The 27,630-nt window shown below is 46.1% G+C and overlaps 1 protein-coding gene across 2 annotated transcripts in view; it reads left to right on the top strand.

The window, feature by feature from the left end:
• PTPRN2 (protein tyrosine phosphatase, receptor type N2) overlaps window positions 1-27,630 on the top strand; it is an 898,882-nt gene that overhangs the window by 357,280 nt on the left and 513,972 nt on the right. For both annotated transcript variants that reach the window (XM_025379168.1, XM_025379167.1), the window contains exon 5: window positions 10,682-10,850. In XM_025379168.1, the coding sequence (XP_025234953.1) occupies window positions 10,682-10,850 (169 nt within the window). The remainder of the gene's footprint in view (window positions 1-10,681; window positions 10,851-27,630) is intronic.

Raw genomic sequence — 27,630 nt, 5'->3', positions numbered from 1 at the left:
TTTCTTTCTTTCTTTCTTTCTTTCTTTCTTTCTTTCTTTCTTTCTTTCTTTCTTTCTTTCTTTCTTTCTTTCCTTCCTTCCTTCCTTCCTTCCTTCCTTCCTTCCTTCCTTCCTTCCTTCCTTCCTTCCTTCCTTCCTTCTTTCTTTCTCTCTCTCTCTCTCTCTCTTTCTTTCATTCCTCCTCTCCTCTCCTCTCCTTTCCTTTTCTTTCTTTTCTCTGTCTTGCTTCGTCACCCAGGCTGGAGTGCAGTGGCGTGATCTCGGTTTACTACAGCCTCCACCTCTTGGGTTCAAGCGATTCTGTTGCCTCAGCCTCCTCAGTAGCTGGGACTACAGGTGTGCGCCACCATGCCTGGCTAATTTTTGTATTTTTAGTAGAGACGGAGTTTTGCCATGTTGGCCAGGCTGGTCTCGAACTCCTAACCTCGTGATCCACCCACCTTGGCCTCCCAAAGTGCTGGGATTACAGGCATGAGCCACCACGTCCGGCCAAGATTGGAATTTTCTTTGTGAATTTCCTGTATATGTCTTTGTCTGTATAAAAAGGACTTTTTGTATATTTCTGTTTGTTCCTTGTATTATAGATTCTTTATATTTCAGGGTAGTAACTTTTCACATATTATATTTTGTAAAAATATTTTTATCAGCCTGGAACGTAGATGGCACTAGCTATGGTTGCAAATAAAAACAGAGAGCTCTTACCATTCTGTAGGTTGGATTTCCAAATTCTTTCTTTGTGAGTGTTGAACCCAGGCAAGACCAATTATCCCTGCCCCCAAAACAGAGGCCCATTTAGGGAGGCATTGGCTGGATATTCTCCAGACTCCTTTCCTCCCCGCTTCCCTCCCCTGCCCTGCAATGGGCTTCATGCCTGTAGGCTCCATCGGGTCCTCTGGGGCTCTGGCTTTGGTGGGGTTTGGAACAAGCTGCACCCAGCATGGAGGGCAGAGGAGTCTGGGCACATTCCCCAGCTCTTCCCCAAGCCCAGGCATGACTGCCTGGGACAGTCACCCCCTCTCATGCTGTCCCTCCTGCTGACCCAAAGCCCTCCTCAGTCCCATGGCGGCGCCTTCCTCGTGCCCGACTCTGACACCTACTGAGGGAGGTTCCCACGAGGCCCTGCCCAGGAGAGAATAAGAAACAGTGTGGCCCTTCATCTTCCTCAACAGTTGCCCACAAAATTATCATCCTCATGGAAATGTGATCGTTTTTCTTTTTTTCCTAAAATTTCTGGAAAACTTCTTTTACCATTGAAATGATCTACTTTCTAGTATAATTTTTAGGAATGCTCTTTATTTATAGGGCATTTTCATTGTCTTCCAAGATTATTGGTAAAACATGCTTACACTGTTGTGTGATTTGGGGTATTTAAAAGCTATCCTTTAATACCTATTCCACATTTGGTAATGCAGTGTAGTGGATGCTCTTCTCCTGTTGATGAAAAGAGTCAAACTCTGTAAAATATTTTTAGAGATGTATTCTGAGCCAAATATGAGTGGCCATGGCCCGTGACGCAGCCCTCAGGAGGCCCTGAGCACATGGGCCCAGGGTGCTCGGGGTGCAGCTTGGTTTTATAGATTTTAGGGAGGCATGAGACATCAATCAAATACATTGGTTTGGTTCAGAAGGAGGGACAACTCAAAGCTGGGGCTTCCAGGCTATAGGTGAATTCAAACATTTTCTGGTTGACAGCTGGTTGAGTTTATCTGAAGACCTGGGACCCACATAAAGGAAATGTTCAGGTTAAGATAAAGGATTGTGGAGACCAAGTTTTATTGTGCAGAGGAAGCTCTCAGATAGCTGACTTCAGAGAGAGCAGGTTGTAAGATGCTCCTTATTGGACCTAAAAGGGTGCCTAGCTCTTGGTTGATTATCTCCTGGGATCTGGAAAGGAAGAAAGGAAAACAAGGGGGGAAGGGGATCCCTATAGAATGTGGATTTTTTCCACAAGAGACTTTGCAGGGCAATTTCAAAGTATTGCAAGGAAATATATTTTAGGGTTAAATATTTTGATTTTTTTCCTTGCCTGGTAATGTTCTGCCAGAGTCAAACTGAAAAGTAAGTCACGATATATAGGGTCAAATAAAACCCTCTGATGAGAATTTATGGTTTGTAGACCTCTTAGATAGGAATTTGGGCAAGATAAAAAAATCAGAGCTTAGTCCTCACTATTATGATTTTTAAAATTACTCAGCACATGTGTACTTATATTCCCTTGCCATTGTAAACTCACTTTTTCTTTAGCTGGGTGTGGTGGCGCCTGGCCACTCAGGAGGCTGAGGGATCACCTGAGCCCGGGATTGAGGCTGCCTGAGTCATGATCACACACAGCACTCTAGCCTGGGAGACAGTGAGACCCTGGCTCAAAAAAAAATTCCTTTTGTTCACCCTTTTAACACAATTTTTAAAAAGAATTATCTCTCAGATTTTCTTCTTTTTGCTATTCTCTAAGCTTCTTCAGTAAAACTTATTTATGCTCTTTATTCATTTTTTAAAAATAATGAAATCACATAAATTTATTATTTGCTTTTGAGCATAATTTTAACATCATTCTATAACTTTGACGAATTCTCACTTGCTTTTGTTCTAAATTATCAGTAATTGTCATTTTATATCCTTTTGAAACAATAAGTGTTTGGTAGGCTTTTCTACTTTTTCATATTTATGTGTTGTTTTTAAAGTTTAAATTAGTGTCTAATTCTACTGCATTTTGGTCAGAATGTGACTTTGTTCAACTTTTGCTCTTTGGTAATTTTGAGGATTTCTTTGGCCTAATTGGAACCATATTTAATCTCCAGTTGGCGCTTCAATAATATATTCGTTTAACTATTTGCAGGATACAGATTTTTACAAATAGTTTATAATTTTATATATATATATATATATATATGATGTGTAATTAGGTAAAAATGTGTCAATTGTATTATTTCAGATCAACATGTCCTTATTTATATTGTGACTTTCTGAAATTTCTCAAAGACAGTATTTCTGTGAGTTTTCCTTTGGGGGTTGACGTGTTTAGCTTCATAGGCTCTGAGGCTCTGCTGCTTAGCACACGGGGCTGCGTCAGCCCGTCCTCGGCGTCCATCACTGGCGGATTGTTGTTTAAATGGTGCCTGCATCTCCCTTAATGCTTGTCTTGGATTCCATTTTCCTAGATGAATAGGGCCTTTCCTGCTTCCTCTTTGTTTTTGTTGCCTGGTTAATCCATGGCTATCTTCAGAATTTGGCCTTTGGGACTGTTTCTGTTTGAAACTCAGCTTTTATAAGGTCAAGTGGTGTTTCCAAAGCCCCGTGGGTCAGGTCGGAGGGTGGGGCCCGCAGCAAGGGTACCGATTCCTCTTTGGGGCTCTTTCTTCTCATACGTGGATTGTGGCTTGTTTGCCTCCTCATACGTGGATTGTGGCTCATTCCCCTCTTCTTTAGTATTTATAAATTTTTCTTATTTTAGATTTAATTTGTGGCCTTCACCTCTAGATTTTCAAGCGATTTTAAAGTAAAGGATTTGTTTCATTCCTTGTTAAAGGGATCCTCATGTTCTGAGTCCTGCTGCGTGATAAGGAGCCCTGTTGGCTTTCAGCGTCCTCACTCCCCAGTCCCAGGAGCTGCTTCTAACCAGGCTCCCCTAGTGCCTGCCTGTGCCCTCCACCAGATAGACCCCGGGCCAGCATTTGCTGGATAAACGGTGGTGAAGGACGGAATGCGTGATCTGCCCATGCCTTTGAATTCTTGCATGGGTAGCAACACTAACCAAGAATGTCGCCTGGATTTCTCCAGTTCATGTGTGTTCAGAGCATTCTGAGCTTCACAGCTGAACAGGAATCCACAATAGGCCAGTGACATAGTAGCTGGTGTTCTTCACATGAGGCAGTTAATCTCAGGAGATTGAGTTACTTGCTGAAAACCAATTACTCATTCATGAAATAAAAGTGACATTAGAATGAAGTCTTCAGAATTCACAGCCCTGTTTTGGGCTTACCACAAGCTAATTTCTCCTGCTGGTTCTTCTCTTCACACACATGAGGGCCCTCAAGCAGAGTAAGCCCCAAGAGAGAAAGCCCAAAAGAGACGTAGTGTGGAAGATCAGCAAAGCAGTAAGTATGAATGCCCAGTGTGAGGAACAGAGCTGGCACCTAAGGAGTCACCAGGAACCTGAGAACATGCTATAAGGAGAAGCTGAGAACATGCTAAGGGCTAAGAGAGTCAAGGAAGGGGAACCTGAGAACTGAGGACTTGAGAACATGCTAAGGGCTAAGATAACCAAGAACCTGGGAACATGGTAAGGGCTAAGGGGGACCTGAGAAGCCAGAACCTGAGAAGAACACGCTAGCGCTAAGGAGGACCTGAGAACCAGGGAACATGCTAATGGCTAAAGAGAACCTGGGAACATGCTAAAGGCTCCTGAGGCAGGAACAGGGACAAAGAATACCAGCTGTGTATGTAAGCACGGACAACTTCACAGGGAACTTTGGGTGGCCATGAAGGTTGGATGTATAACATAAGATGGGCCTGTAATTTGGAATCTTTTCCTTTAACAAACTGGGTGACAATCTAGGATATCTCATATTATCGTGAGCCTAAGTCCAGTGTGTGCAAGTGGAGAAGGGAGTAGCTACTAAGTGTAAAACATTTTTCATCTTTTTGAAGTACAAAATCCATACGTATGAAGTTTTGACCTACTTCAAGCTGGATGACAGAGCAAAAGTCAATGTGCGAGTTAATTGCTACACCACCACACAGCATAATGATAAACACTCTCATTGCTGTGACATATTGCAGTGTCACAAACAAGTCCCCAAGCATGGGCAGAGGCAAAGCAAAGATGAATATGACAATTTAAAGGTACATTTATGAGGTGGTTCCATCTGCATTGATTAGCAATTAGTGAGAAAAGTAGACAAAATACCAGAAAAGTAAGTTAACTGCAGTTAAATTACACTCTGACAACATAGAACATGAAATTTCATCAATTAAAAAATGGCCAAGGAAACTATAGCCATGATTTGAGATGCAAAGAGCTGCGAAGGCCTTGGTAATTTATATGTCTACTACATCTGTATCAGGGTAACTTGAAAAGTGATATTGTTGGGCTGTGTCCCCACCCAAATCTCATCTTGAATTGTAGTTCTTATAATCTGCATGTGTCAGTAATTGAATCATGGAGGTGACTGTCTCCATGCAGTTCTTATGACAGTGAGTGAGTTCTCACAAGATCTGATGGTTTTATAAGGGACTCTTTCACCTTTGCTCCTTGCATTTCTCTCTCCTGCCACCTTGTGAAGAAGGGTGTGTTTGCTTCCCTTTCTGCTGTGATTGTAAGTTTCCTGAGACCTCCCCAGCCATGCTGAACTGTGAGTCAATTAAACCTCTCCTTTATAAATTACCCAGTCTCAGGTATATCTTTATCAGCAGTGTGGGAACAAAGTAATACAAAAAGGCACTAGAAATAAAACCATGGTGTATTTATCAATTGAGATAATCAAGCAACAATGGCATTTTTAAATAAGCCCCATGCAGGCATCACACACCTAATGTTAGTGATCTGTTCTTGAAAATCAACATCCCACATGGAAACAGTACCTGGAAACCTATTCCATTACTGTATGTGGGAAATTTATAGTGAGTTCCGCATCCACTCAAGCCCCAGTGTATTTCCTAAAGTGTTTCTAAATCACAGTAAAGACCCATATACAAGTACCAGATGGTCATATTTGGATAGAAGACACTTCTTCCTGATACCCAGAAGTGGAAATTGTTCTTAGCAAAGCGTGTGTTCTATTTGCAGTAATACTGCCTCACTCAGCACCTGCAGAGTCTGAGCTGCACCTCCCTCAGGCTGTTGGGTGATGCCACAGTGCTGTGTTTGGAGACATACTGAGACTTTTTCTGAATATGATTTTGTTCAGAATGTAGCATCACATTCTGTGAAAGGAGATATACATGCACACATACACACACACATACATGTGTATACATATATATGTATACAGGTGCTCCTTGACTTATATCTACCTCCTGTGCCTGCCTGGGGTGCCTGGGCTGTTGACATCCTGGTTGTGGAGCTCTGCTGGGGATGATGTCCTTCAGCATCGTATTTCTAAGAGAGCCATAAGTCTACCTTTGTATTTGAAGGATATTTTCATGGGATATAGAATTCTGGGTTAATTTTTTTTCTTTCACTACTTTAAAAATGTTTTCCATTGTCTTCTTGGCTGGAGCACTTCTCAAGGAGAAATCTAAGTCGCCTTTCCGCTGGCATCGGGGGCGCTGGAGTCAAGTCCCCCAAGTTCCTCACTGGCCATGGGCAGGGCCCCAGGGGTTCCCGGGGAGCTACATCTTGGCTGTCTGGACGGCAGACTCTGTGGTTCTGAAGTCCGAGTGCAGGGTCTTGGGAAGACCCGTCGTGGGGAAGTGAAGAGATGAGTTTGGCCGAGGAGAGGTTGGACTCAGTGTGGTCACGACAGAGGCCTCTGGAGCCCTGACCCCTCCTCAGGGGCTAGGGACCAGTGTGGGATGCAGACCTCCCCCGATGGGGTATAAACATGGGTGAGGCAGACCCCCATGGTGGAGGGCCATTTTGGGAGGGGACACAGCTGTGTGGTGATGACACTTGCCCCCAGCTGCCTCAGGGACAGTGGTGCTCAGTGGACTGCCAGAGTTGACCAGACAGAGCTGAAGGTCTGGGGAAACCAAGGCAGCTTGCGTTCACAGGTCGGAGTATAAGAGAGAAGAGTGCACAGAGAGCCCTGGAGATTTTCAGTCACTGCTGAGGATTTGGTAGATGACTGATGATCTTGTGTCTATGAGGGAAAAGAACCATCCAAAAAATGAGAGCAAACGGTACCTGACATTCATACAGAGTGTGACCTAGTGCCTCTTCACACCTCTCAGACTTGCAAACCTCATAATTCCCAGATCATTGGCTAGAGTGCCCACAGAGTCTTGTCTCAGTAGTGGGGGGTAATTTCTCATAGATAATTGCTGCTCTGATTCTGCCAAACAAGATTTAGAGGTAAAACCCAAGAGGGTTGAACTGGTCCCAAGCAACTTAACTGAATGCCAGAGCAAGGGTAAATAATATTTATGGGAATGCAAATATCCATCACCCAATAAGGTAAAATTCACAATGTGAATATATAGACATGGATTATCTGGCATGAAAAGGAGCAGGAAAATGCAACTCATAGAATTCATCCGTGTAGACACAGAACTGACACAAAATAAGTAGCAGACAGGAAAAAACCATGAGTGGAGTGAACAGCAGGTTAGACATTGTGGTAGAAAATGTTAGTGAACTTGAAGAAACAGCAATAGGAACTAAGGAAATGAGGAAGGATAATTTTAAAAAATTAAGAACACCAGTGAGCTATGGGACACATCTAAAGGCCAAATATATGTATAACTGGAGTCCCAAGGGGGGAGAGACAGGAACAGAAAAATCATTTGAAGAAATAATGACCAAAATTGTTTCAATATGATAAAAATAATAAACTCACAGATCCAGAAAGCTCAATGAGCTAAGAAAGAAACATGAAGACCAAGAAATATTGTAATCAAATTTCTCAAAACCAGTGATAAAAAGCCAACCTTAAAAGCAGTCAGAGGACAAAAAGGTACATTTCATAGAGAGATGAGATGATGAAGGCCACTGCAGGTTTTTCCTTGAGAATGCTCCATGCCAGAAGATGATGGAAAGCGTTTTTAAAGTACTGAAAGGAAAAAAAAATTAACCCAGAGTTCCATATCCCATGGAAGTATCCTTCAAATACAAAGGTAAAATTATGGCTGTTTCAGAAATACAGATGCAGAAGGACGTCATCCCCAGCAGAGCTCCATGGCCAGGGCTGGTAAAACTGCCATTCCGGCGGAAGGGAAAGGTGCTCGATGGAAACACACCAGAGAGCACGCGAAGGCAACTGCATCAATCGATAGATGGTGTTTTCCTATCACTTAAATCACATTTAAAGAAGTTGATTGTTTAAACAAAAATGATGAAAGTGTATTGTGAGGTTGATAACATAGCTGTCAACAGAATTCATGTCAACACCTGCATCAGAGTTGGAGAGAGACTTGCAAGTATCTATTTAAGCCTCCTATTTCATATGTTAAGTGGTGTGAGGTCACTTGGAGGCAACCTGTGGTCAGTTAAACATGACTCTCATACACTAGCCGTAATTCTGTCTTCTTTCGCTAACAAGGATCTAGAGTTAGGTGTTGAGAAGGCCACGGTGGAGCCATGCCCCAGGGCTCTGAGGCAGCCAGTGCCTGGGCTCTCAGGAAAGTGCCTGCCTTCAGCTTGAACCTAGCTTCTCCCTGGCCTGAGAGAAGCAGATGGCAGCCGACCGCACCTGCAAAGCCTGTTATGAGGGAGGCCTGAGTCTCGTGCTGGCAGTGGGGCATGGCACGGGGGCCTGTGGCATCTGACCGTCCACTGCAGCACAATTCGGACCTGAAGTGATGGGTCATCACTGAGCATGGCTCTCAGGGGGAAGGGGATTTGGGAGCGTTGCTGAGGCAGCAGGCTCACGGAGGGCCCTGCTGTTGTCTGTGGGCAGCAGAGCCGAGCAGCAAGGCCCCCACACTGGCCCATCTTTTTAATGGTGATGCCTATTCTTTTATAGACATAAATGAGGCACTCAATTAACTATAAAAACTAAAAATAATCAGAATTGAAAGCTCTTTGGTCTGTGTCTAAACTCCACGTCTATGAAATCTTTGCATTTTATTAGAAGCACTCACACAGACACATGCACACATGCACACACTAACACACACATTCACACATTCTCATATACTCACACACCCCTCACACACACACCCTCACACACACATTTACACACTCAAACTCACACGCACACACACGCGCACACACTTTTTGTTTTTTTTTTGAAACAAGGTCTTTCTCTGTTGCCTGGGGCTGGAGCACAGCGGCACCATTGTAGCTCACTGCAGCCTCAAGTTCCTGGGCTCTAGTGACCCTCCTGCCTCCACTTCCCAAAGTGCCGGGATTATATAGCGGATTATACCCCCATGCCAGCCTCACTCTCTCTATATATTTGGAGGTGGGGCCTCGATGGAAGGTGGGGGTGGAGTGTAGTTACTCACGCAGGTGTTCTTCATCCTGGCTGGTAGCGGCATCTCCTGTGGGAATTCTCTTCCTCATTTAGGAGCATGCTCTGGGCCCTTTTGGTCATATGCAAAAAGCAGAGGCCTCCGTGGGGGCTGTGAAGCTCTGGGCGGCTGAGTCCTGGGCGTGGAGACCAGTGGCAGAGTCTGCGGATGAGCTGGCAGGTGGGGAGGCCATGCCCGTTGTGTTCCGGGCTGAGACGCTGCCCCATGGCTCAGGCAAGCTCTCCACCGCGGCTGAGGGTAAAGGGGGACGGGGCGCAGGCTCCGGGGGCCACAGACGTCCTCCCACCACGCCCAGGCCTCCACCAGGGCTGCACGTGGGCCAGTGGGGAGTCATGACTCTGTCTCCAGCTTGGACCTAGCTTCTCCTTGGCCTGAGAGAAGCAGATGGCAGCCGACCGCACCTGCAAAGCCTGTGATGAGGGAGGCCTGAGTCTCGTGCTGGCAGCGGGGCATAAGCTGCAGAACAGTGGGGATGAGCTTGGGCGTTACTGCTGCTTTCCCAGCGAATCTCCCTGGCTCTGGGAGGCTGGGAGATTCCTTTCCGTGTGGCTGCATAAGCTGGTGCTGGGGGCCCCGCTGGGAAGTGGCCACTCTCTCAGGGACTCTGAGCATCGTTAGCGGGGGCCACATGTGGCTGACATGTCCAGCTGCCTCCTGGATTTATACCTTTAGCACACAGCAGTGCCGCGGGGCCCCTGCCAGCCTTCCTGGTTCCACGGGGCCCCTGCCAGCCTTCCTGGTTCCGCGGGGCCCCTGCCAGCCGCGCCTGGTTCCGCGGGACCCCTGCCAGCCTTCCTGGTTCCGCGGGGCCCCTGCCTGCCGCACCTGGTTCTTGGCCTTGTCCTCGCCGGCCCTACCCCTGCCGCCCTCAGCAGCATGGGCACCACGTGTGTCAGCCCGCGGGAAGTGTCTTATGTGTTTGTCCTTCTAGCCTCAGGCATCCCTGCCCTGCGTGGTCTGTGTGCATCACTGTTTAACAGCAGGGACTGCAGTGGAGGGGCCGAGAGCACTGCACGGACGTCCCGAGGCTGCAGCGAAGTACATCAACCTGAGGCCTAAAACAATGCACATTTATGAGGCGAGAACCTGGTTCCCACCTTTTCCAGCTTCTGGGCTGCCTTCCTTGGTCTCCCCACAAACCCAGCAGAAGCTGTGCCAAGCCTCAGGCCCCCCATGCCCACCCGGCCTTCGGCTGCCTCTGCCTCCTGGAGAATTCTTGCTGAACCTGCAGCCAGCGTCTGCAGCTTCCTCCCTTTCTCCCCTCCCCTTGGTTCCTGCGTGTTACTTTTACTGCCTGTCTTCAGCTCTCAGAAGGGGTCATTCGTCCATCCCCACAACCACGAGGCAGGTGCTGTTAGCCATCCTCGTCCAGACACAGGCTCAGAGGTCTGGGAGAAGTTCAAACTCATGGTCACGGAGCAGCAAGGCCAGGCCGGCCACCGAGCCGGGCTCCTGGCCCCCTCGCATGCACCCAGGCACCACAGGGGACAGGGCAGCTCCGTGCACCAGCAAACATGCGGTTGATGTCTGGTTTCTTTTGCTTTTTCAGGCCCTCAAAACACAGCGTTGGCAGTGAGAGGAGGTACACTCGGGAGGGCGGCGCTGCCCTGGCCAAGGCCTTCCGACGCCACCTGCCCTTCCTGGAGGCCCTGTCCCAGGCCCCAGCTTCAGACGCGCTCGCCAGGACCCGGATGGCGCAGGACAGACCCCGTGCTGAGGTGACCCTTCCACTTCCTCCCCGGGCCTGGGTTGGCTTTTCCTCTAGGGTGTGGGTACCTGGACGTGTTTCCTCTCGGCTTCACGCCGGTGTCCCAGGCCAGTGGGCAGCCTGTGAACAGGGCTTTGGTGTTCCTGGGGCTCCTTAAGCAACATCTGCCCCCAGTCCAGCCCCCCCGCAAATGCTTAGTCCTCAGGGTGAGGCTCTGTGGGATCGTTCTTGGGACAAAGTGTGACTCCAGAAAGCCCACCATTTAAACCACGGATGCACACCAGGGAGGTAGAGGAGGTAGGTGGCTGCTCTTCACCCTTTGGGAAGGGACCTGGGACAGCAGTGGACACTGCAACCCGACTGAGGGAGACCAAGGGGCCCTGAACGTGGCTGGAATTAGGGGCACCAGGTGCAACTACTGCGTCTGAGGAAAGTTCCTGCTCCCCAGCAAGCCCGCCCCAGGGGGCAGCCCAGGGCAGCATAAGGGCTCTGTCTGCCTGTGGGCATGAGGGTCTCGCACCAAAACACAAGGTGACGCCCTGGGCACAGAGAGCCCAGACAGGCTCGGAGGCGAACCCCAGGGGTATTTATGCAGGGCCAGTGGGAGCTGCAAGGACCTGCATTGCAGAGCCGTCCGATGCCCTTCAGCATGCAAAGCCCAGAGCCCTCCGATGCCCTTCAACACGCAAAGCCCAGAGCCCTCCGATGCCCTTCAACATGCAAAGCCCAGAGCCCTCCGATGCCCTTCAACGTGCAAAGCCCAGAGCCCTCCGATGCCCTTCAACATGCAAAGCCCACTCAACATTTTAAGGACACGGAATTAGGAATCTCGGTAAACTTTGTAAATGGAAAAGCAGGCATGATTTTTATGATGACTGGTTAGGCCAGAGTTCACAGGTCCTGCATTGCCTGGCAGGAGGGAGGGACGAGAGCTGAGAAATCACCTTTGGAGGCCACAGCCTGGCCAGCTCCCTGGGATAGGATTTTGGACCAGGTGTTGAGGCCCAGGATGGCCCTGGGGACCTTGGGGGTTTGTTGGTGATGCTCACACACTCCTTTTCTGCCAAACGTTAGTTACATCACCTCTAATTTGACACACTCCTTTCTAAGATGGAAGCTGTGCTGGTGTGAGACAGGAAAGTCTGAGGACCTTCTGCGTTCTCTTGGACTCCACTGGGGTCTCACCAGGAGCTGTGGCCCTGGGATGTGTGTGGGAAGCAATGTGGGCCCAGTTTCTATTATGTTCCTGCCATTGAGCCATTGAAATGACTTAAGTTAACTCTGGGCAACCCCCACAGACCTTGAAAGGCAGAGTCCTCCCAGAGGACACGTGGCTGCTAAGCTCAATCCCAGGCCAGCTTAGGGGCTTGCTGGAACCTTGCTCCAAGCGTGGGAACCACAGGGTGAGTTTCCACAGATGATGGCCCCACAAGGCGGCATGTTCGGTGCATGCAGGTGAGGAAGTTGAGGCACTTTTGCATCTTAGCAGGTGGTGCCTGGGGAAGGCCTGGCCTTGGCCCCATGGTTCTCTGAGGCCCTTCCGAGGGCAGCTCCGGGCGGCCGTCTTTGCTGTGGTCTTGCCTCTGCTCAGGAGGATGTCACAATAATGTTTGAATGCAGAATCCAGGCTGTCCACAGCCGCCAAACAGAGCCCTGATGCTGGCCCAGAGCCATGCAGGGGCCACGGTGTGCCAGACCGACAGGTCACAGTTAAGAGGCTGCTCAATGGGGGCCCAGTGGCACCTGGGCCATATTTGTGTTTTTCCTGATCACGAACTGTGTTTCCTGATTGGTTGAAATCACCCCTCATGGTGGAGGCTGGGGGCCTTCAGACCCCGTGGAAGTGCAGGGTCACGGGGCACTGTGGGCCCCAGGTCTCCCTCTAGGGTTAGTCTCACAATGAGAGGCCAGTCCCAGCCCTGCTCTGTGCCAGGCCCACCTCCCATCAGGACCACTGGCTGGCCTGAGAAACATTCCTTAAAGCCTTTCCAGGAGCCTGTGGGAGCCCTTCTGTGTGAGCCTAACCCTAGAGGGTCTGGTCCACTTAAGGCTATTTTAAACATGCTAAATTTAAATTTTTTATTCATTAACTGAGACCAACTAAGCACCTTTGGTGCACTGGACATCCTGCTGGATTTTGTGGGTGCAGAAGGTGGATTTCATGCAGCTCTGTCCTTGGGTCAGAGGCTCCTCCACTCACTGCTCTGGGGCCAAGGGGCTGCTCAGCTTCTGTGCCCCCCGAGTCGTCAGCTGTAAACAGGGGTAGTGGCCCTGCAGGTGTCACGAGGGCCACGTGTGAAGCTCCTCATGGAGTGCCCAGTCAGGAGTGGCTGTAACCATAACTATCGTTGATAAAATAATCTTTAAAAAATAAAATGGAAATTAGGTCGAGAGTCTGAAACTGGGCTCAGTGGAAGTCTCTGACTCTGATGAGGGGAATCAGAGGGCACCGGGATCCTGGCAAACACATTCCCTCGGCGTGCCCGCACCTCAGCACTGCAGAGCAGGTCTCAGCACAGCACGATGGAAACTGGCATTTATCCCACTCCCTTGAACGTTGGTAATTTAGCACCTCCAGCTCTGAAATGATTGCTTCGTGCTCCTCCTCTGCCCCGTTGTGTCTTTATCGGAAGGGCTGTGGGGCCCCGTGCTGTGCCTCCTCTGCTGCTGTGAGATTTCAGGTTTCTGTAACGGGGCCGTCACATCACGTCCCCAGACGCTGGAAGTGAACAATCAGTAAAGTAACCCCCGTGCAGTCCAGAGATGGTTTTAGTAACATACGAGGGAAAGGCGAGGCGTCATTAAAAGTTTCAGAGACTCGGAAGAAGTTGGAGTGAAGGGAAATCAGTGGACACTTTTCTGTGAAGCGGTTTCCCGTCTTTTCCCCCGACTTGACGGCGGCATGCTCACCTAGACTGACGTCCAAGGGCCTTCTTCACGGGCTTCTGAATAGAGAAAGGCAGGAGCATAGCCTTGGAGGCTCACCCCCCGCGCCTCAGACGGGCCAGTGAGCGGGGCGTCACCTGCAAACAGCATTGGGTTTCATTCAATGGGAGCCTCAGTTGTTCCATTTTGAACCCATCATCATGCCCCTCCTTGAGTTTCAGTTATTTTATTAAATAGCCCCGGCACTAAAATAGAGTCAGAGTTAGAATGGAATTTGCTTGTGGGACAGGGCACAGCATAGATTCTCGTCGAGGGTAAATTGAGTGCCTGAGGCGCTCCCCTGTCCTCAGCAGCCAGACGTGAGGTCAGCCACGCAGCAGCGACATCCATGCATTAGAAACAAACTGTAGCACGTTGCGGAAACTCACTGAGAGTGAAGGTCTTTGGTAGATATTGAGCAATTCGTGCTATGAACCATTGGGAGGTATCGTAGTGATGCCCTGTGAGTTGGCTCATAGCAGCTCCTGGGGAAAGCAAGCTCCTACCACAGACAGGATGCCTTCCTAGGCGGAGCACAGTGGGCTGCACGTCCTGGGACGCTCTCCAGGTGCTCAGTGGCTCTGCCGGACTCAGCAGCTCAGTGCTCATCAGGCCTGGTCACACTAACCAGTCGTGTTTACTGAAGTCTTTCCATTCCTGACTTACTGCATTAGGATTCCAGCACCAGCATTCTCCACGTATGCCCCAGAGTGCTCTCAAAGCAGCCTTCCCCATACGGCGAGCCTCGCGGCCTTTCCCATCCAGGGGCCAGCGTGGCGGCCTTCCCCATCCAGGGGGCGAGCGTGGCGGCCTTCCCCATCCAGCGGGCGAGCGTGGCGGCCTTCCCCATCCAGGGGCCAGCGTGGCGGCCTTCCCCATGCCGGGACGAGCGTGGCGGCTGCCTCCGCACCAGAACATCCCCTCCGTTGGGAGCTTGTGACGGTCCATTTGGGCTGATCTGTTGGGGTGCATGCGCCGGCTCTGCCGCTCCCCAGGGCCGCTGGGTGCATGGGAGAGGAGCATCTTCCACCACTGGCCCCGTCTGGCCTGCTCTCCATTTCAAGAAACAGGAATGGGAGAGGGGCGTGGGCACTGGTCATGTCAAATATTCCACCAGCAGCCAGGGTCCACCTGCTGATAAGTTTGGCTCTGTCACCTTGGAACCTCCCACACTCCGTGGTCGGCCTCGCAGTGCTGGTCTCTGCCGTTCCTCAGCATAATTATCAGGAAGTCCTTCTTTCCCCCTCGGAGATGTTTGAATTAATGAGTTTGAATTAATGAGTTCCGTGGTCATTCCGACACACAGACGTTTAGCACAGCCGTCAAACGGTTATTCAGAAAATGAGCACTTGGTGGCATTTTGGCTTAGGTATTTTTCTTCTTTGTTAAGATAGATGCTTCTCAGTATTTAAAAAAAATGCATGAAAACCCAGAACTCATTTTCTTTTCTGTCCAGTGTTTAAATGAGGAGAAAGCTGTTAGTCATCTCACTAATGAACAAAGACTGAATAAGCGCAGGAAGTGCGTGACCGGAGGCCGTAGTGTTGCTGGGCAGATTTTGCTGCCCCGTGAATGTAGGGACTTAGAGATCTGGGCCGCAGCTTCTCCCCGCCTCTCTCAGCTGATGAAATATTTTAATTGGAAATTTAAGCTTTATATACTGATGATCTTTCAAGGTACAATCAACTTCCTCTGAATTATTTTATAAATCATTGTTTTCTATGTATCCATCATCAAAAGTGATGGAGAAATGTCCTAAACATATTGCCTTTCAGGGCCTTCATGCCGGTGACGTTATAACAGAAGCCACTGGGAATAAAATCATGCTCTTTCTCTTTGTTCATTAGCGAGATGACTCAGAGCTTTCTCCTCGTTTAAACACTAATTGAGCGCTTACTGATCACTAAATCAAGGTGTCGCGACTTCTGCATCGTTAGGGTGGTAATGCTTCCTGTTTTATTGACTATGGTGGCACCGGCTCACAGTCCTTGTACTCATCATGCAGAACACCATAAATTCCCTGTCCACTCTGTGTTACTGAGGAGGTTTAATCAGAAATTGATTGCTTACCAATACCATTAACTAGCAGATTTATTTTGGAGATGTTTAAAAAACATATTTAACATACAAGAAATGGTGCTGGGTTAAGGAAATGGTTAAGGAAAGTTAGTTTCTGCCCTTTAGGATTTTACAGTTTTACTGGGTTGGAGGGAGAAAACAAACAAGCGAAAAATACAGCTAAAAAATTAAAGCAAGTTCTGTGATGCAGGGAACACAGAAGGTAAAGGCGCACTCATGCCAGAGGGGGCAGGTGGCCCAGGCAGGCTTCTGACAGAGGGGGTAGGTGGGCCCAGGTGTGGTCATGCCAGAGGGGGCAGGTGGCCCAGGCGGGCTTCTGACAGAGGGGGTAGGTGGGCCCAGGTGTGGTCACGCCAGAGGGGGCAGGTGGCCCAGGCGGGCTTCCGAGAGGACGGCCTTGGAGGACGACCAGGAGGCACCTCCTGCAGGTGTACGATGTACGTCGGGTGCAGAGTGTCAGGAGCCCATTCCCCTCCCACCCCAGCCACATGAGTGAGCCCCGGGAGAAATGTGCCAGATCTGAGGACACAGGAAAAGAGGATGAACTGCATTCAGAGGGGGATGGATGAACCCATTCCAGGGAGAGGATTGCATTCAGAAGGGGATGAACTCACACCAGGGAGAGGAGACCACAGCTTCTTTCATGCGCATTGGAATGGAAGAAGCGGGAGCCAGTCACAGGAAGCGGGGAGAATTCGGCCTAAATTTTAAGAAGCTCTTTGAGAGACAGGCTGCACAGAGTGAGTGTCTGCACCCCCACGTCTTTCCTATGGGCTTTCACTGAGTACGCGAGTTGGGGCACCAGGGATGGAGGAGGGAGGGGGCTGGGAGAAATCCTGCCAAGGAGCGCCAGGCCTCTACAGAGTGTACCACGGTGGCCTTCTGAAGGCTGGGGGCAAGAAAGCATGGTGGAAAAACATCTGTTGCATCTTTCTAAGGATGCAGAAAGCCAGGGTGGGACCAACAGGGAAGAGAAGCTTCAGCAACTCACAAACTGACACTTGGACCTTAAAGCAGAGAGAGCTCCCCTGAGGTTCAGAAACCTGGTGGCTGAGTGCAGAGCATAAAGGGATCTCGAGTCTCACTGGAGCCCAGACCCAAGCACAGGCAAAGAAGGCAACTTAAACCCAAAGGATGGAAAATGTGTACAATGGAAACTTGAAAGGCAGGAAAGCTGGCATGGTCATGTTAATATTAGACAGAGTGGACTTCAAGACTAATAGTGTTATTCATGATAGAGACACTCTATGATGACTAAATGGTCAATTCATCAAGATGCTATAGAAAAATTTTATGAACCAATTTCAGAGCTTCAAATACATAAAGGAAACATAAGAAAATACTAAAGACAGAAACATATAAGTCCATCATGAGCATTAGTGACTGAAACTGTCCTCTCTCAGTAACTGATTAAACAGATAGATAAAATATCAGTAAGTATAGAGAAGATTTAAACCACAACATTAACCAATATAAGCTAAGTGATGTTTATAGAATGATATACCTAAAAACTACTAAACACACGTTCTTTATAAGTATATTATATAGAATATTTCCCAAACTAGATCAAATGCTGGCCATAAAATAGGTCTCAATAAATGTCAACAGATCAAAATCATACAGAGAAAGATTTTAAAAGAAAACTGCAGATTATTCTTCTTCAGAAATATAGAAACAAAAATTCTAAACAATTTTTATCAAATTAAATTCAACAATATATAAAAAAGAATACTGCATCATAATCAAGGCAGATTTATCCCAGATATACAGGGTATGTCAAACATTTGAACATCAACCAAGATAACTCACCATAGTAACAAGGGAAAGAAACACCATGTGATGGTCTCAGTAGATACTGGAAAAAGCATTTGACAAAACCCAGCATTCATCCTTGATGGAAACCTTCATCTAAGATTACACCAAACGGCGAAGGGCTGAATGCTTTCCACTTAAAATCTGGAATTAGACAAGGATGTCTGCTCTTACCTCTTCTATCCAACATTGCATTGAAGATCTTTTTCTTTTTTTCTTTTGAGACGGAATTTCATTCTGCTTGCCCAGGCTGGAGTGCAGTGGTGCAATCTCGGCCACAGAAGCCTCTGCCTCCTGGGTTCAAGTGTTGCTCCTGCCCCAGCCTCCCAAGTAGCTGGGATTACAGGCACCCGCCACCATGCCCGCCTAATTTTTGCATTTTTAGTAGAGACTAGGTTTCACCATGTTGCCCAGGCTGGTCTCAAACTCCTGACCTCAGGTGATCCACCTGCCTGTGGCATTGAAGATCTTAGCCAGTGCAATAAAACAAGAAGAAATGAGAGGCATTCAGATTACATGATAACCTTTGTCAAAAATTTGGTGGAAGCTACAGAAAAACTACTAAAACTAGTAAATATAGCAATGCTGTAGAGTGCAAAGTCAGCACACAAAAATTAATTTATTTCTGTATACTAGCAACAATTAAATATGAATTTAAAAAAATCATTTATAGTAGCATAAAATTATGAAATAATTAAGGTTGAATCTAAAATATGTGTAAGACAATGTACAATCAAAACTACAATACATTGATGAGAATAATTAAATAAGACAAATTAATGGCGATATATGCATGGTCATGTGTCTAAAGACTCAATAGTGTTAAAGTGGAAATTACCTCCAAATTGGTATTGATATGACACAAAAACACAATCCTTTAAAAATTGATAACTAGAACTTTGTCAAAATTTAAAAATTTTCTTCTTCAAAAGAAGACACTTCTTTGAAAGACACACAAAAGAATGAAAAGCCACAGACTTAGAAAAATACTTGCAAATAGTACTTTTTAAGATAAAAAAAGAATTTCAGAATGTATAAAAATCTCTAAAAACTAAAATAAAAAGCAGCACATTAAAAATGGACTTTTTTTTTCCAAGACAGTGGACTGGAAGCAGTGTGAGCATGCCTCTCCCACTTGGAAAGACAAAATAGTGTGTAAAGATTCACACTGTGAACTTTTTTCCAAGCAGCAACACCAGAACTTGACAGGAAAACTGAAAGAAACCACAGAGCCTTTGAAAGAAGTGGCAGGCTGCAGCCGACACTGGAACTAAGTGGAGAACTGTAAGCCCCACAGTGTGAGGGGGAGACACTGCCTCTGAGATATGCACCCCCACTGGGGAATTCAGCCCATGGTGGTGGGACCTTAACCCAGTGCTGGAACTGATTTAGGGAGCAGTGGAGAATATAAAGTAGGAGAAGCAGCAGGAAGATCCCTGTGTGCATTCCCAGTCTCCAGCATGGATTGGGGAAGCCATTCTGCCTTACAGGGGAACTTGTGGAAGTCTGCCAGCCAACTCAGGCAGTGGCCACACGTTGAGAGAAGCTCCCAACTAAAATTTGCAATCTAATCTCGAGTAGGGACAAAATCCCTTGGCCATAACTCAGCAGGGAGTGGGAAGCATGCTGCAGCCACAAGCACAGAATCGGGGACCTGGCTTTGCTACTGGACTGCGATAGACGTGACCTGAAAGCCACACTTCCTGTCTCCATGATGATTGGGACAATATCTCACATCTCAATATTAGTGTTGAATGTAAATGGCCTAAATGCTCCATTTAAAAGATAACAGATTGGCAGAATGGATAAAAAGACACAAACCAAATATCTGCTATCTTCAACAGATTCACCTAACACATAAAGATGCATATAAAGTTAAGGTAAAGGGGTAGTAAAAGATATTCAATGCAAATGGAAACCGAAAGTGAGCAGGAACATTCTTATATCAGATAAAACAGACTTTAAAGCAACAACAGTAAAAAGAGACAAAGAAGGTCAATAAATAATGATAAAAGGGCCAATCCAACAAGAAGATATTACAATTCTAAATGTATATGCACCAAATGCTGGAGCTCTCGGATTCATAAAACAATTACTGCTAGATGTAAGAAGTGAGATAGGTAGCAACATGCCAACACTGGGGAACCTCAGTACTCAACTGACAGTACTGGACAGATCACTGAGACAGAAAGTCAACAAGGAAACATGGACTTAATCTACACTCTAGAACAAATGGACCTAACAGATATTTACAGAACATTCTAACCAAGAACTGCAGAATATACATTCTCCTCATGAGCATATGGAACATTCTCCAAAATAGACTAGATGAAGAAAATGTGGTGCATATACACCATGGAATACTATTCAGCCATAAAAAGGAATGAGATCATGTCCTTTACAGGGACATGGATGAAGCTGGAAGCCATCATCCTCAATAAACTAACACAGGAACAGAAAACCAAACACTGCATGTTCTCACTTATAAGTGGGAGTTGTACAGTGAAAACACATGGACACAGGGAGGGGAAAAACACACACCAGGGCCTGTTGAGGGGTGGGGGGAGAGGGGAGGGAACTTAGAAGACAAGTCAATAGGTGCAGCAAACCACCATGTCACACGTATACCTATGTAACAAACCTGCACGTTCTGCACATGTATCCCATCTTTTTAGAAGAAAAAGTAATGAAACAAAAAAAAGACCATATACTAGGCTACAAGACAAGTCTCAATAAATTTTAAAAAATTAAAATTATATCAAGTATCTTCTCAGACCACAGTGGAATAAAACTAGAAATTCACTCCAAAAGAAATTTTTTTAACTATACAAATACATGGAAATCAAAAAGTATGCTCCTCAATGATTTTTGGGTTAACAATGAAATCAAGATGGAAGTTTACAAATTCTTTGAAATGAATGATAATAGTGACACAAGTTATCAAAACCTTTGGGATACAGCAAAAGCAATGCTAAGAGGTAAGTTTACAATGCTAAATGCCTACATCAGAAAGTCTGAAAGAGCCCAAATTGAGAACCTAATGTCACACATCAAGTAACTAGAGAAATACGAACAAACCAAACCCAAAGCTAGAAGAATAAAAGAAATAACAAATATCAGAACAGAGCTAAATCAACTTGAAAGAAAGAAACAAATAGAAAAGATCAGTGAAACAAAAAATTGGTTTTGTGAAAATATAAACGAAATTGATGGACCATTAGCAAGATTAATCAAGAAATGAAGAGTGAAGATTCAAATAAGCTCAGCTACACCACAGAAATACAAAAGATCATTCAAGACTCCTATGAATACCTCTATGCACACAAACTAGAAAATCTAGAAGAAATGAATACACGAATATATTCCTGCAAGCATACAACCCTCCTAGATTAAATTAGGAAGGAGTAGAAACCCTGAACAGACCAATAATGAGCAGTGAGATTGAATCAGTAACTTAAAAATTGCCAGCAACAACAACAAAAAGCCCAGGACCAGATGGATTCACAGCTGAATTGTACCAAACACTCAAAGAATTGGTACCAATTCTACTGAAACTATTCCAAAAGATCGGGAAAGAGAGAATCCTCCCTAACTAAGAAGCCAGTATCACTCTGATACTAAAATCAGGGATAAAATAATGAACAAAAGCAAACTATAGACCAATACCCCCGATGAACATAGATGCAAAAGCCCTCAACGAAATACTAGCTAACTGTACCCAACAGCACATCAAAAAGATAATACACCATGATCAGGTGGGTTTCATCCCAGGGATGCAGGGATGGTTTAACACATGCAAGTCAATAAATGTGATATATCACATAAACACTTAAAAACAGACACCATATGATCATCTCAATAGATGCAGAAAAAGCATTCGACAAAACCCAGCATCATTTCATGATAAAAACTCTCAACAAACTCGGCATAGAAGGGAATTACTTCAAAATAATAAAAGCTATATATGACAAACCCACAACCAACATCATACGGAATGGGGAAAAGTTGAAAGCATTCCCCCTGAGAACTGAAAGAAGACAACTTCTATTCAACATAGTACTGGAAGTCCTAGCCAGAGCGGTCAGAAAACAGAAGGAAATAAAGGGCATCCAAACTGGAAAAGAGGAAGTCAAACTATTGCTGTTTGCCAATAATATGATCATATACCTACAAATCCCTAAAGACTCCTCAAAAGACTCCTAGATTTGATCAACGAATTCAGGAAAGTCTCAGGTTACAAAATCAGTGTACACAAATCAGTTGCACTGCTATATACCAACAATGACCAAGCTGACAATCAAATCAAGAACTCAATCCACTTTACAAGGCTTCAAAAAATAAATAAAATACCTATCAATACACTTAACCAAGGAGGTGAAAGATCTTTATAAGGAGAACTACAAGACATTGCTGAAATATATTGTAGAAGACACAAACAAATGGAAACACATTCCATGCTTATGGATTGGAAGAATTTCATGAAAATGGCCACACTGCCCAAAGCAATCTACACATTTAACGAAATTCCTGTCAAAATACCAACATTATTTTCATACAGCACCAAAAAATAGCCCAAATAGCCAAAGCAATCCTAAACAAAAAGAACAGATCTGGAGGCATCACATTACCTGACTCCAAACTATACTACAAGGCTAGAGTTACCAAAACAGCATGGTACTGGTAGAAAAGTAGACACATAGACCAATGGAACAGAATAAAGAACCCAGAAACAAACCCAAACACTTACAACCAACTGATCTTTGACAAAGTATACAAAAGCATAAACTGGGGGAAAGGACACCTGTTTGATAAATGGTTTTGGGAAAACTGGATAGCCTTATGTAGAAGAATGAAACTGGATCTCTATTGATGCAGGGTAAGGAGCCCCAAAGTGGGGCTTAGCCCACCAGGGTTCTTGGCTTTGCCCAGGAAAGAATTCAAGGTCAAGCTGGAGATAGAAGAAAGCAACATTATTGAAAAGGCAGTGTTACAGCTCTGACAGTGGTTTAGCTCTGTGACTGCTCTTGCAGAGCCAGGCTACCCCACAGGCAGAGAGTAGCAGCTCAAGGAGGCTTTGCAGTGGTATTCATAGCCACTTTTAATTATATGAGGGTAAAGAGTGGTTTATGCAGAAATTTCTAGGGAAGGGGTAGTAACTTTTGGGTCATCAGGTCATTGCCATGGAAAGGGGCAATAACTCCTGGGTGTTGCCATGGTAAGGGTAAACTGACATGGCATATTGGTGGGTGTGACTTATGGAAAGCTGCTCTCACCTTAGCTCTGTTTTAACTAGTCCTTAATTTGGTTCAGTAACCGAGCCCTGCCTCTGAAGTAGAGTCCTGCCTCCTACCTCATTATCTCTTACCTTGTACAAAAATCAACTCAAGATGAATCAACAACTTAAATCTAAGACCTGAAACCATACAACTTCTAGAAGACTAGGAAAAAATCTTCTGGACATTGGCCTAGGCAAAGAGTTCATGGGTAAGACCCCAAAAGCAAATGCAACTAAAACTAAAATAAATTGGACCTAATTAAACTGAATAGCTTCATATAGCAAAAGAAATTATCAGACGACCCACAAAATGGGAGGAAATATTTGCAAACTATGCATCTGACAAAGGACCAACATCCAGAATCTACAAGGAACTCAATTTAGCAAGAAAAAAAATAATCCCATTAAAAAGTGGAAAAATGACATGAATAGACATTTCTTAAAAGAAGATATTCAGATGGGCAACAAACATATGAAAAAAATGCTCAACATCACTAATCATCAAGGAAATGCAAATTAAAATCACAATGAGATACCACCATACTCCTGCAAGAATGACTATTATTAAAAAGTCACAAAACAATAGAGTTGGTATGACTGTGGTGTAAAGGGAACACTCATCCACTGCAGGTGGGAATGTAAATTAGTACAACCTCTATGGAAAACAGTATGGAGATTTCGTAAAGATCTAAAAGTCGATCTACCATTTGTTCCAGCAATCTCGCTACTGGGTATCTATCCAAAGGAAAAGAAATCAATATATCAAAAAGGCCCCTGTAGATATATGTTCATTGCAGCACAATTCACAATTGCAAAGATATGGAACCAGTCTAAGTGCCCACTGACCGCATTGCAGCACAATTCACAATTGCAAAGATATGGAACCAGTCTAAGTGCCCATTGACCGATGAGTGGATAAAGAAAGAAAATGTAGGCCAGGTGCGGTGGCTCACACCTGTAATCCCAGCATATTGGGCGGCTGAGGCGAGTGGATCACGGCGTCAAGAGATCAAGACCATCCTGGACAACATGGTGAAACCCTGTCTCTACTAAAAATCCAAAAAATTAGCCAGGTGTGGTGGTGGGTGCCTGTAGTCCCAGCTACTTGGGAGGCTGAAGCAGGAGAATCACTTGAACCTGGGAGGTGGAGGTTGCAGTTAGCCGAGATTGTGCCACTGCACTCCGGCCTGGCAACAGAGCGAGACTCCATCTAACCAAAAAAAAAAAGAAAGAAAAGAAAATGTAGTGTATATATATACACCATGGAATACTACTCAGCCATGAGAAAGAATGAAATAATGTCTCTTGCAGCCACTTAGATGGAGCTGGAAGCCATTATTCTAAGTGAAGTAACTCAGGAAAGGAAAATTGATTACCTTATGTTCTTACTTGTAAGTGGGAGCCAAGCTATGCATATGCAAAGGCAGACAGAGTGATCTAATGGACTTTGGAGACTCAGAAGTGGGAGGATGGGAGGGGAGAGAGATTTTAAAAACCTACATATTGGGTACAATGTACATTACTTGGATGATGGGTGTATTAAGATCTGAGACTTCACCACTATTCAGTTCATTCATGTAACCCAAACCATGCATACCCTAAAAGCTATTGAAATTAAAAAAAATGGGCAAAAAGATTTGAATAAACACTTCACCGAAGAGGACAAATGAGTGACAGTTTAGTGTGAAATATTCAGTATCATTCCTCGTTATGGAAATGAAAATTGAAATCACAGTGAAATACCACTACAAACCTGTAAGAATGGCTAAAATTAAAAAAAAAAAAAACAAAACTGACCATCCTATGTATTGGCAAGGAGGTGGAGAAGCTGGACCTCTCATATGCCAACAGTGGAAACGTAAAACATTAACAATGATTTGGAAAATGTCTTGACGGTTTCTTCAAAAGTGAAATGTCTCCCTGCCTGTGATCCCTCCATCCCACTTCTACTCAAGATAAATGAAAGCATGTGTGCATTCAAAGATTTACACACGAATCTTCATTGTAGCTTTCAATCCCACTTCTACTCAAGATAAGTGAAAGCATGTGTGTATTCAAATATTTACACACGAATCTTCATTGTAACTTTCAGTCCCACTTCTCAAGATAAGTGAAAGCACATGTGCAAAGATTTACACATGGATCTTCATGGTAGCTTTCATAGTAAATGCCCACAATTGAAAAAACCCAAATGTCTATCAGAAAGTGAATGGACAAAGAAATTTTGTTTGATCCACAAAGTGGAATGCTACTCAATAATACACTGGAATGAGCTGTTGATGCACAAAACAGCACAGTGAGTCTCATTTCTGTTGACCAAAAGACAAAAGAGGACCTATTATTATAATTCCAGTTTGGAAAGCTGTAGAAAATGCAAACTGGATTATAAGGGAAGAAAGCTGGTCGGGATTGCCTGGAGCTGTGGACAGGGATGGGAGAGGGCAGTGTCTCCAGGGCACCGGGACGTGTTCAGGGTGATGGACGTGTTCATTGTCATGCCTCCTGTACTGTTTATTGTATGTCAGTTATACTTCAGTAACACTGCAAAAGGAAAAGACACAAGTAACCCCACACAAAAATGTATAAAAACTTTGAACAGATACTTCATAAAAAGATATACAAATGGCCAATGGAGGCATCAAAGGTGCTGAGCATCCTTATTCACAAAACCATAAAGAACGACTTCTTCATGGCACTAGATTGGCTAAAATTAAAAAAAAAAAATCTATAAAACCAACTCTTGATGAGGACATAGAAATTCTCAAATTAGTGGGAATGCAATGCAAGCTGTTATAACCTGTATTTGGAAGCTGCTTGAAGGCTAAAGACATGTCTGTCCTTGGACTCAGCAGTTCCCTTCTTGATGTCTACCCAAGAGGAGGGACGCCTGCGTTCACAGGAAGGCTGGCCCATGACTACCCCCAGTGGCTTCATCCAGAACAGCCCCAAACTGTCACCACCCAGATGCGGTCGACAAGCCCACCTTCCCCTGTCCCTGTTTCTGGAGGGGGGCCACCATGGGGGAGTGTGTTTGGGGACACAGCTTCCCTCACAGCCCTCTGCTTAGCCATGCCACCTGGAGGAGCAGGTGTGGAGGCACACAGCGATGAGAACCGTGGCCTCCACATATTGGATGCCCCACTCACGACGTTCATTTGAGGTTTTTAAGTTTACCCCCTCATGCGATAGTTCTCATGACCTTTGGTGGGAAGCGGAGCTCTGGTGGAAAAGTGGCCCCAGGGCGTGGTGTTCTGCTCCCAGCATACACGGTAGTGTCTGAGGCAGAGCAGGCTGATGCATGCTGGCCACTGTCATCCTGACTGTCACCCTGGTTTCCTCCCGGACAGTCCTGTCCCTGCCCTCCACTGAACACTCGCAGTGACAGGTGCCACCCCCCTGCACTGGCAGCCCCTCCACGCCCAGACCTGTGCTCCGTGCAAGCTGGCCTGCTCGCTGTTCCTCTGTTCACTCGGCGTGTTGGGTGTCTGAGATGTGACAGACACACAGAGGCTGGGGAGAAGGGCTGCGTCTTAGCTCTGCCCTCTCCTCGCTGCAGGATCTTCTTTCCTCATATGCAAAATGCGGATAATCGTGTCTGTACCATCGAGTCATTGAGAGAGTTAGAGAAAATCAAGGCATGTAAAACCGAAAACAGCCTAGTGTAGTGCTCAGTGAATAAGAGCCCCGTGGCGATGCCTGTCCCTCCATCCTCCGGGTGGTTCTGAGTCAGTTGACCTCTAATCCCAGGCCAAGGTGGATGGGATATGGATTGGAACTCGCTGCCTTAATCATGCCCTGTGCTTTTCACTTGCCAGGTAGGAGGCTTTGGGGTGCAGCTTCTGGAAAGGCCAAAATGCAAACAGGAGACAGAAGGAAGAGTGGCGGGCGGGCAGGGTGGGCTGAGAGCAGCGCTGGCCTCACGGTATCGTGAGTCTCGGAGCAGGACGGGGTGAGAGCAGCGCTGGCCTCACGGCGTCATGAGTCTTCCGATAATTCCAGACTCGCAGAATGCATCGTCATTAGCAGATATCCAGGCGTTCACATTGGCGCCTCATGATGCTGTCAACTTGCTACAAATTTGTTGACCCTAAGTTGTTTAGGACTTGCCCTGTTCAACCTCATAGATTTTGTGAACTCTAAAAACTGTGCGGGGTCGTGTTTTTCAATCTGAGAGCTCTATACCTTGGCTGCAGAGACAGCACAGTATATGCTAGTGTGAGACCCCGCTGCTTCCCTGAATACAAAAATGTTATTTTGTCTTGGAGACAGCGCTGTCGGTAAGAATGACACCACCATTATTTCCCCTCCACATGAGTGGGCCACTTAGAGCCTGAGCACTGTTAAACACTGACACTTTCTACTGTGTTAAGACAGAGACAGAGGCAGAGACACGCAGAGAGACAGAAACAGAGACAGAGACAGAGACACAGAGAGAGACAGAGAAAATAAATGAGCTGCCAGAATCACCTCTCTAAGGCCCGAGACAGAAAGGCACAGTGAAGTCATCCCAACCCCACATTCACCAGCCGGAGCCGGAGCTGCAGCGTTCCCACCTCAGCAGCCAAACCTGGCCGCATCCAGTGCCAGCTCATTAGGAAGCCTGCGAACAGTGCTGCAGCCGTGTGCTTTGTCAGGCCGGCAGCAAGCACGCGGTGATCAATGTGCCTGTCAGCACTGCCTGCGGGCGGTGAGACAGGGA

Source organism: Theropithecus gelada, chromosome 3 (genome assembly GCF_003255815.1).
Source record: "Theropithecus gelada isolate Dixy chromosome 3, Tgel_1.0, whole genome shotgun sequence".
Classification (NCBI taxonomy): Eukaryota; Metazoa; Chordata; class Mammalia; order Primates; family Cercopithecidae; genus Theropithecus; species Theropithecus gelada.
This window is presented reverse-complemented; position numbering and strand designations above follow the sequence as displayed.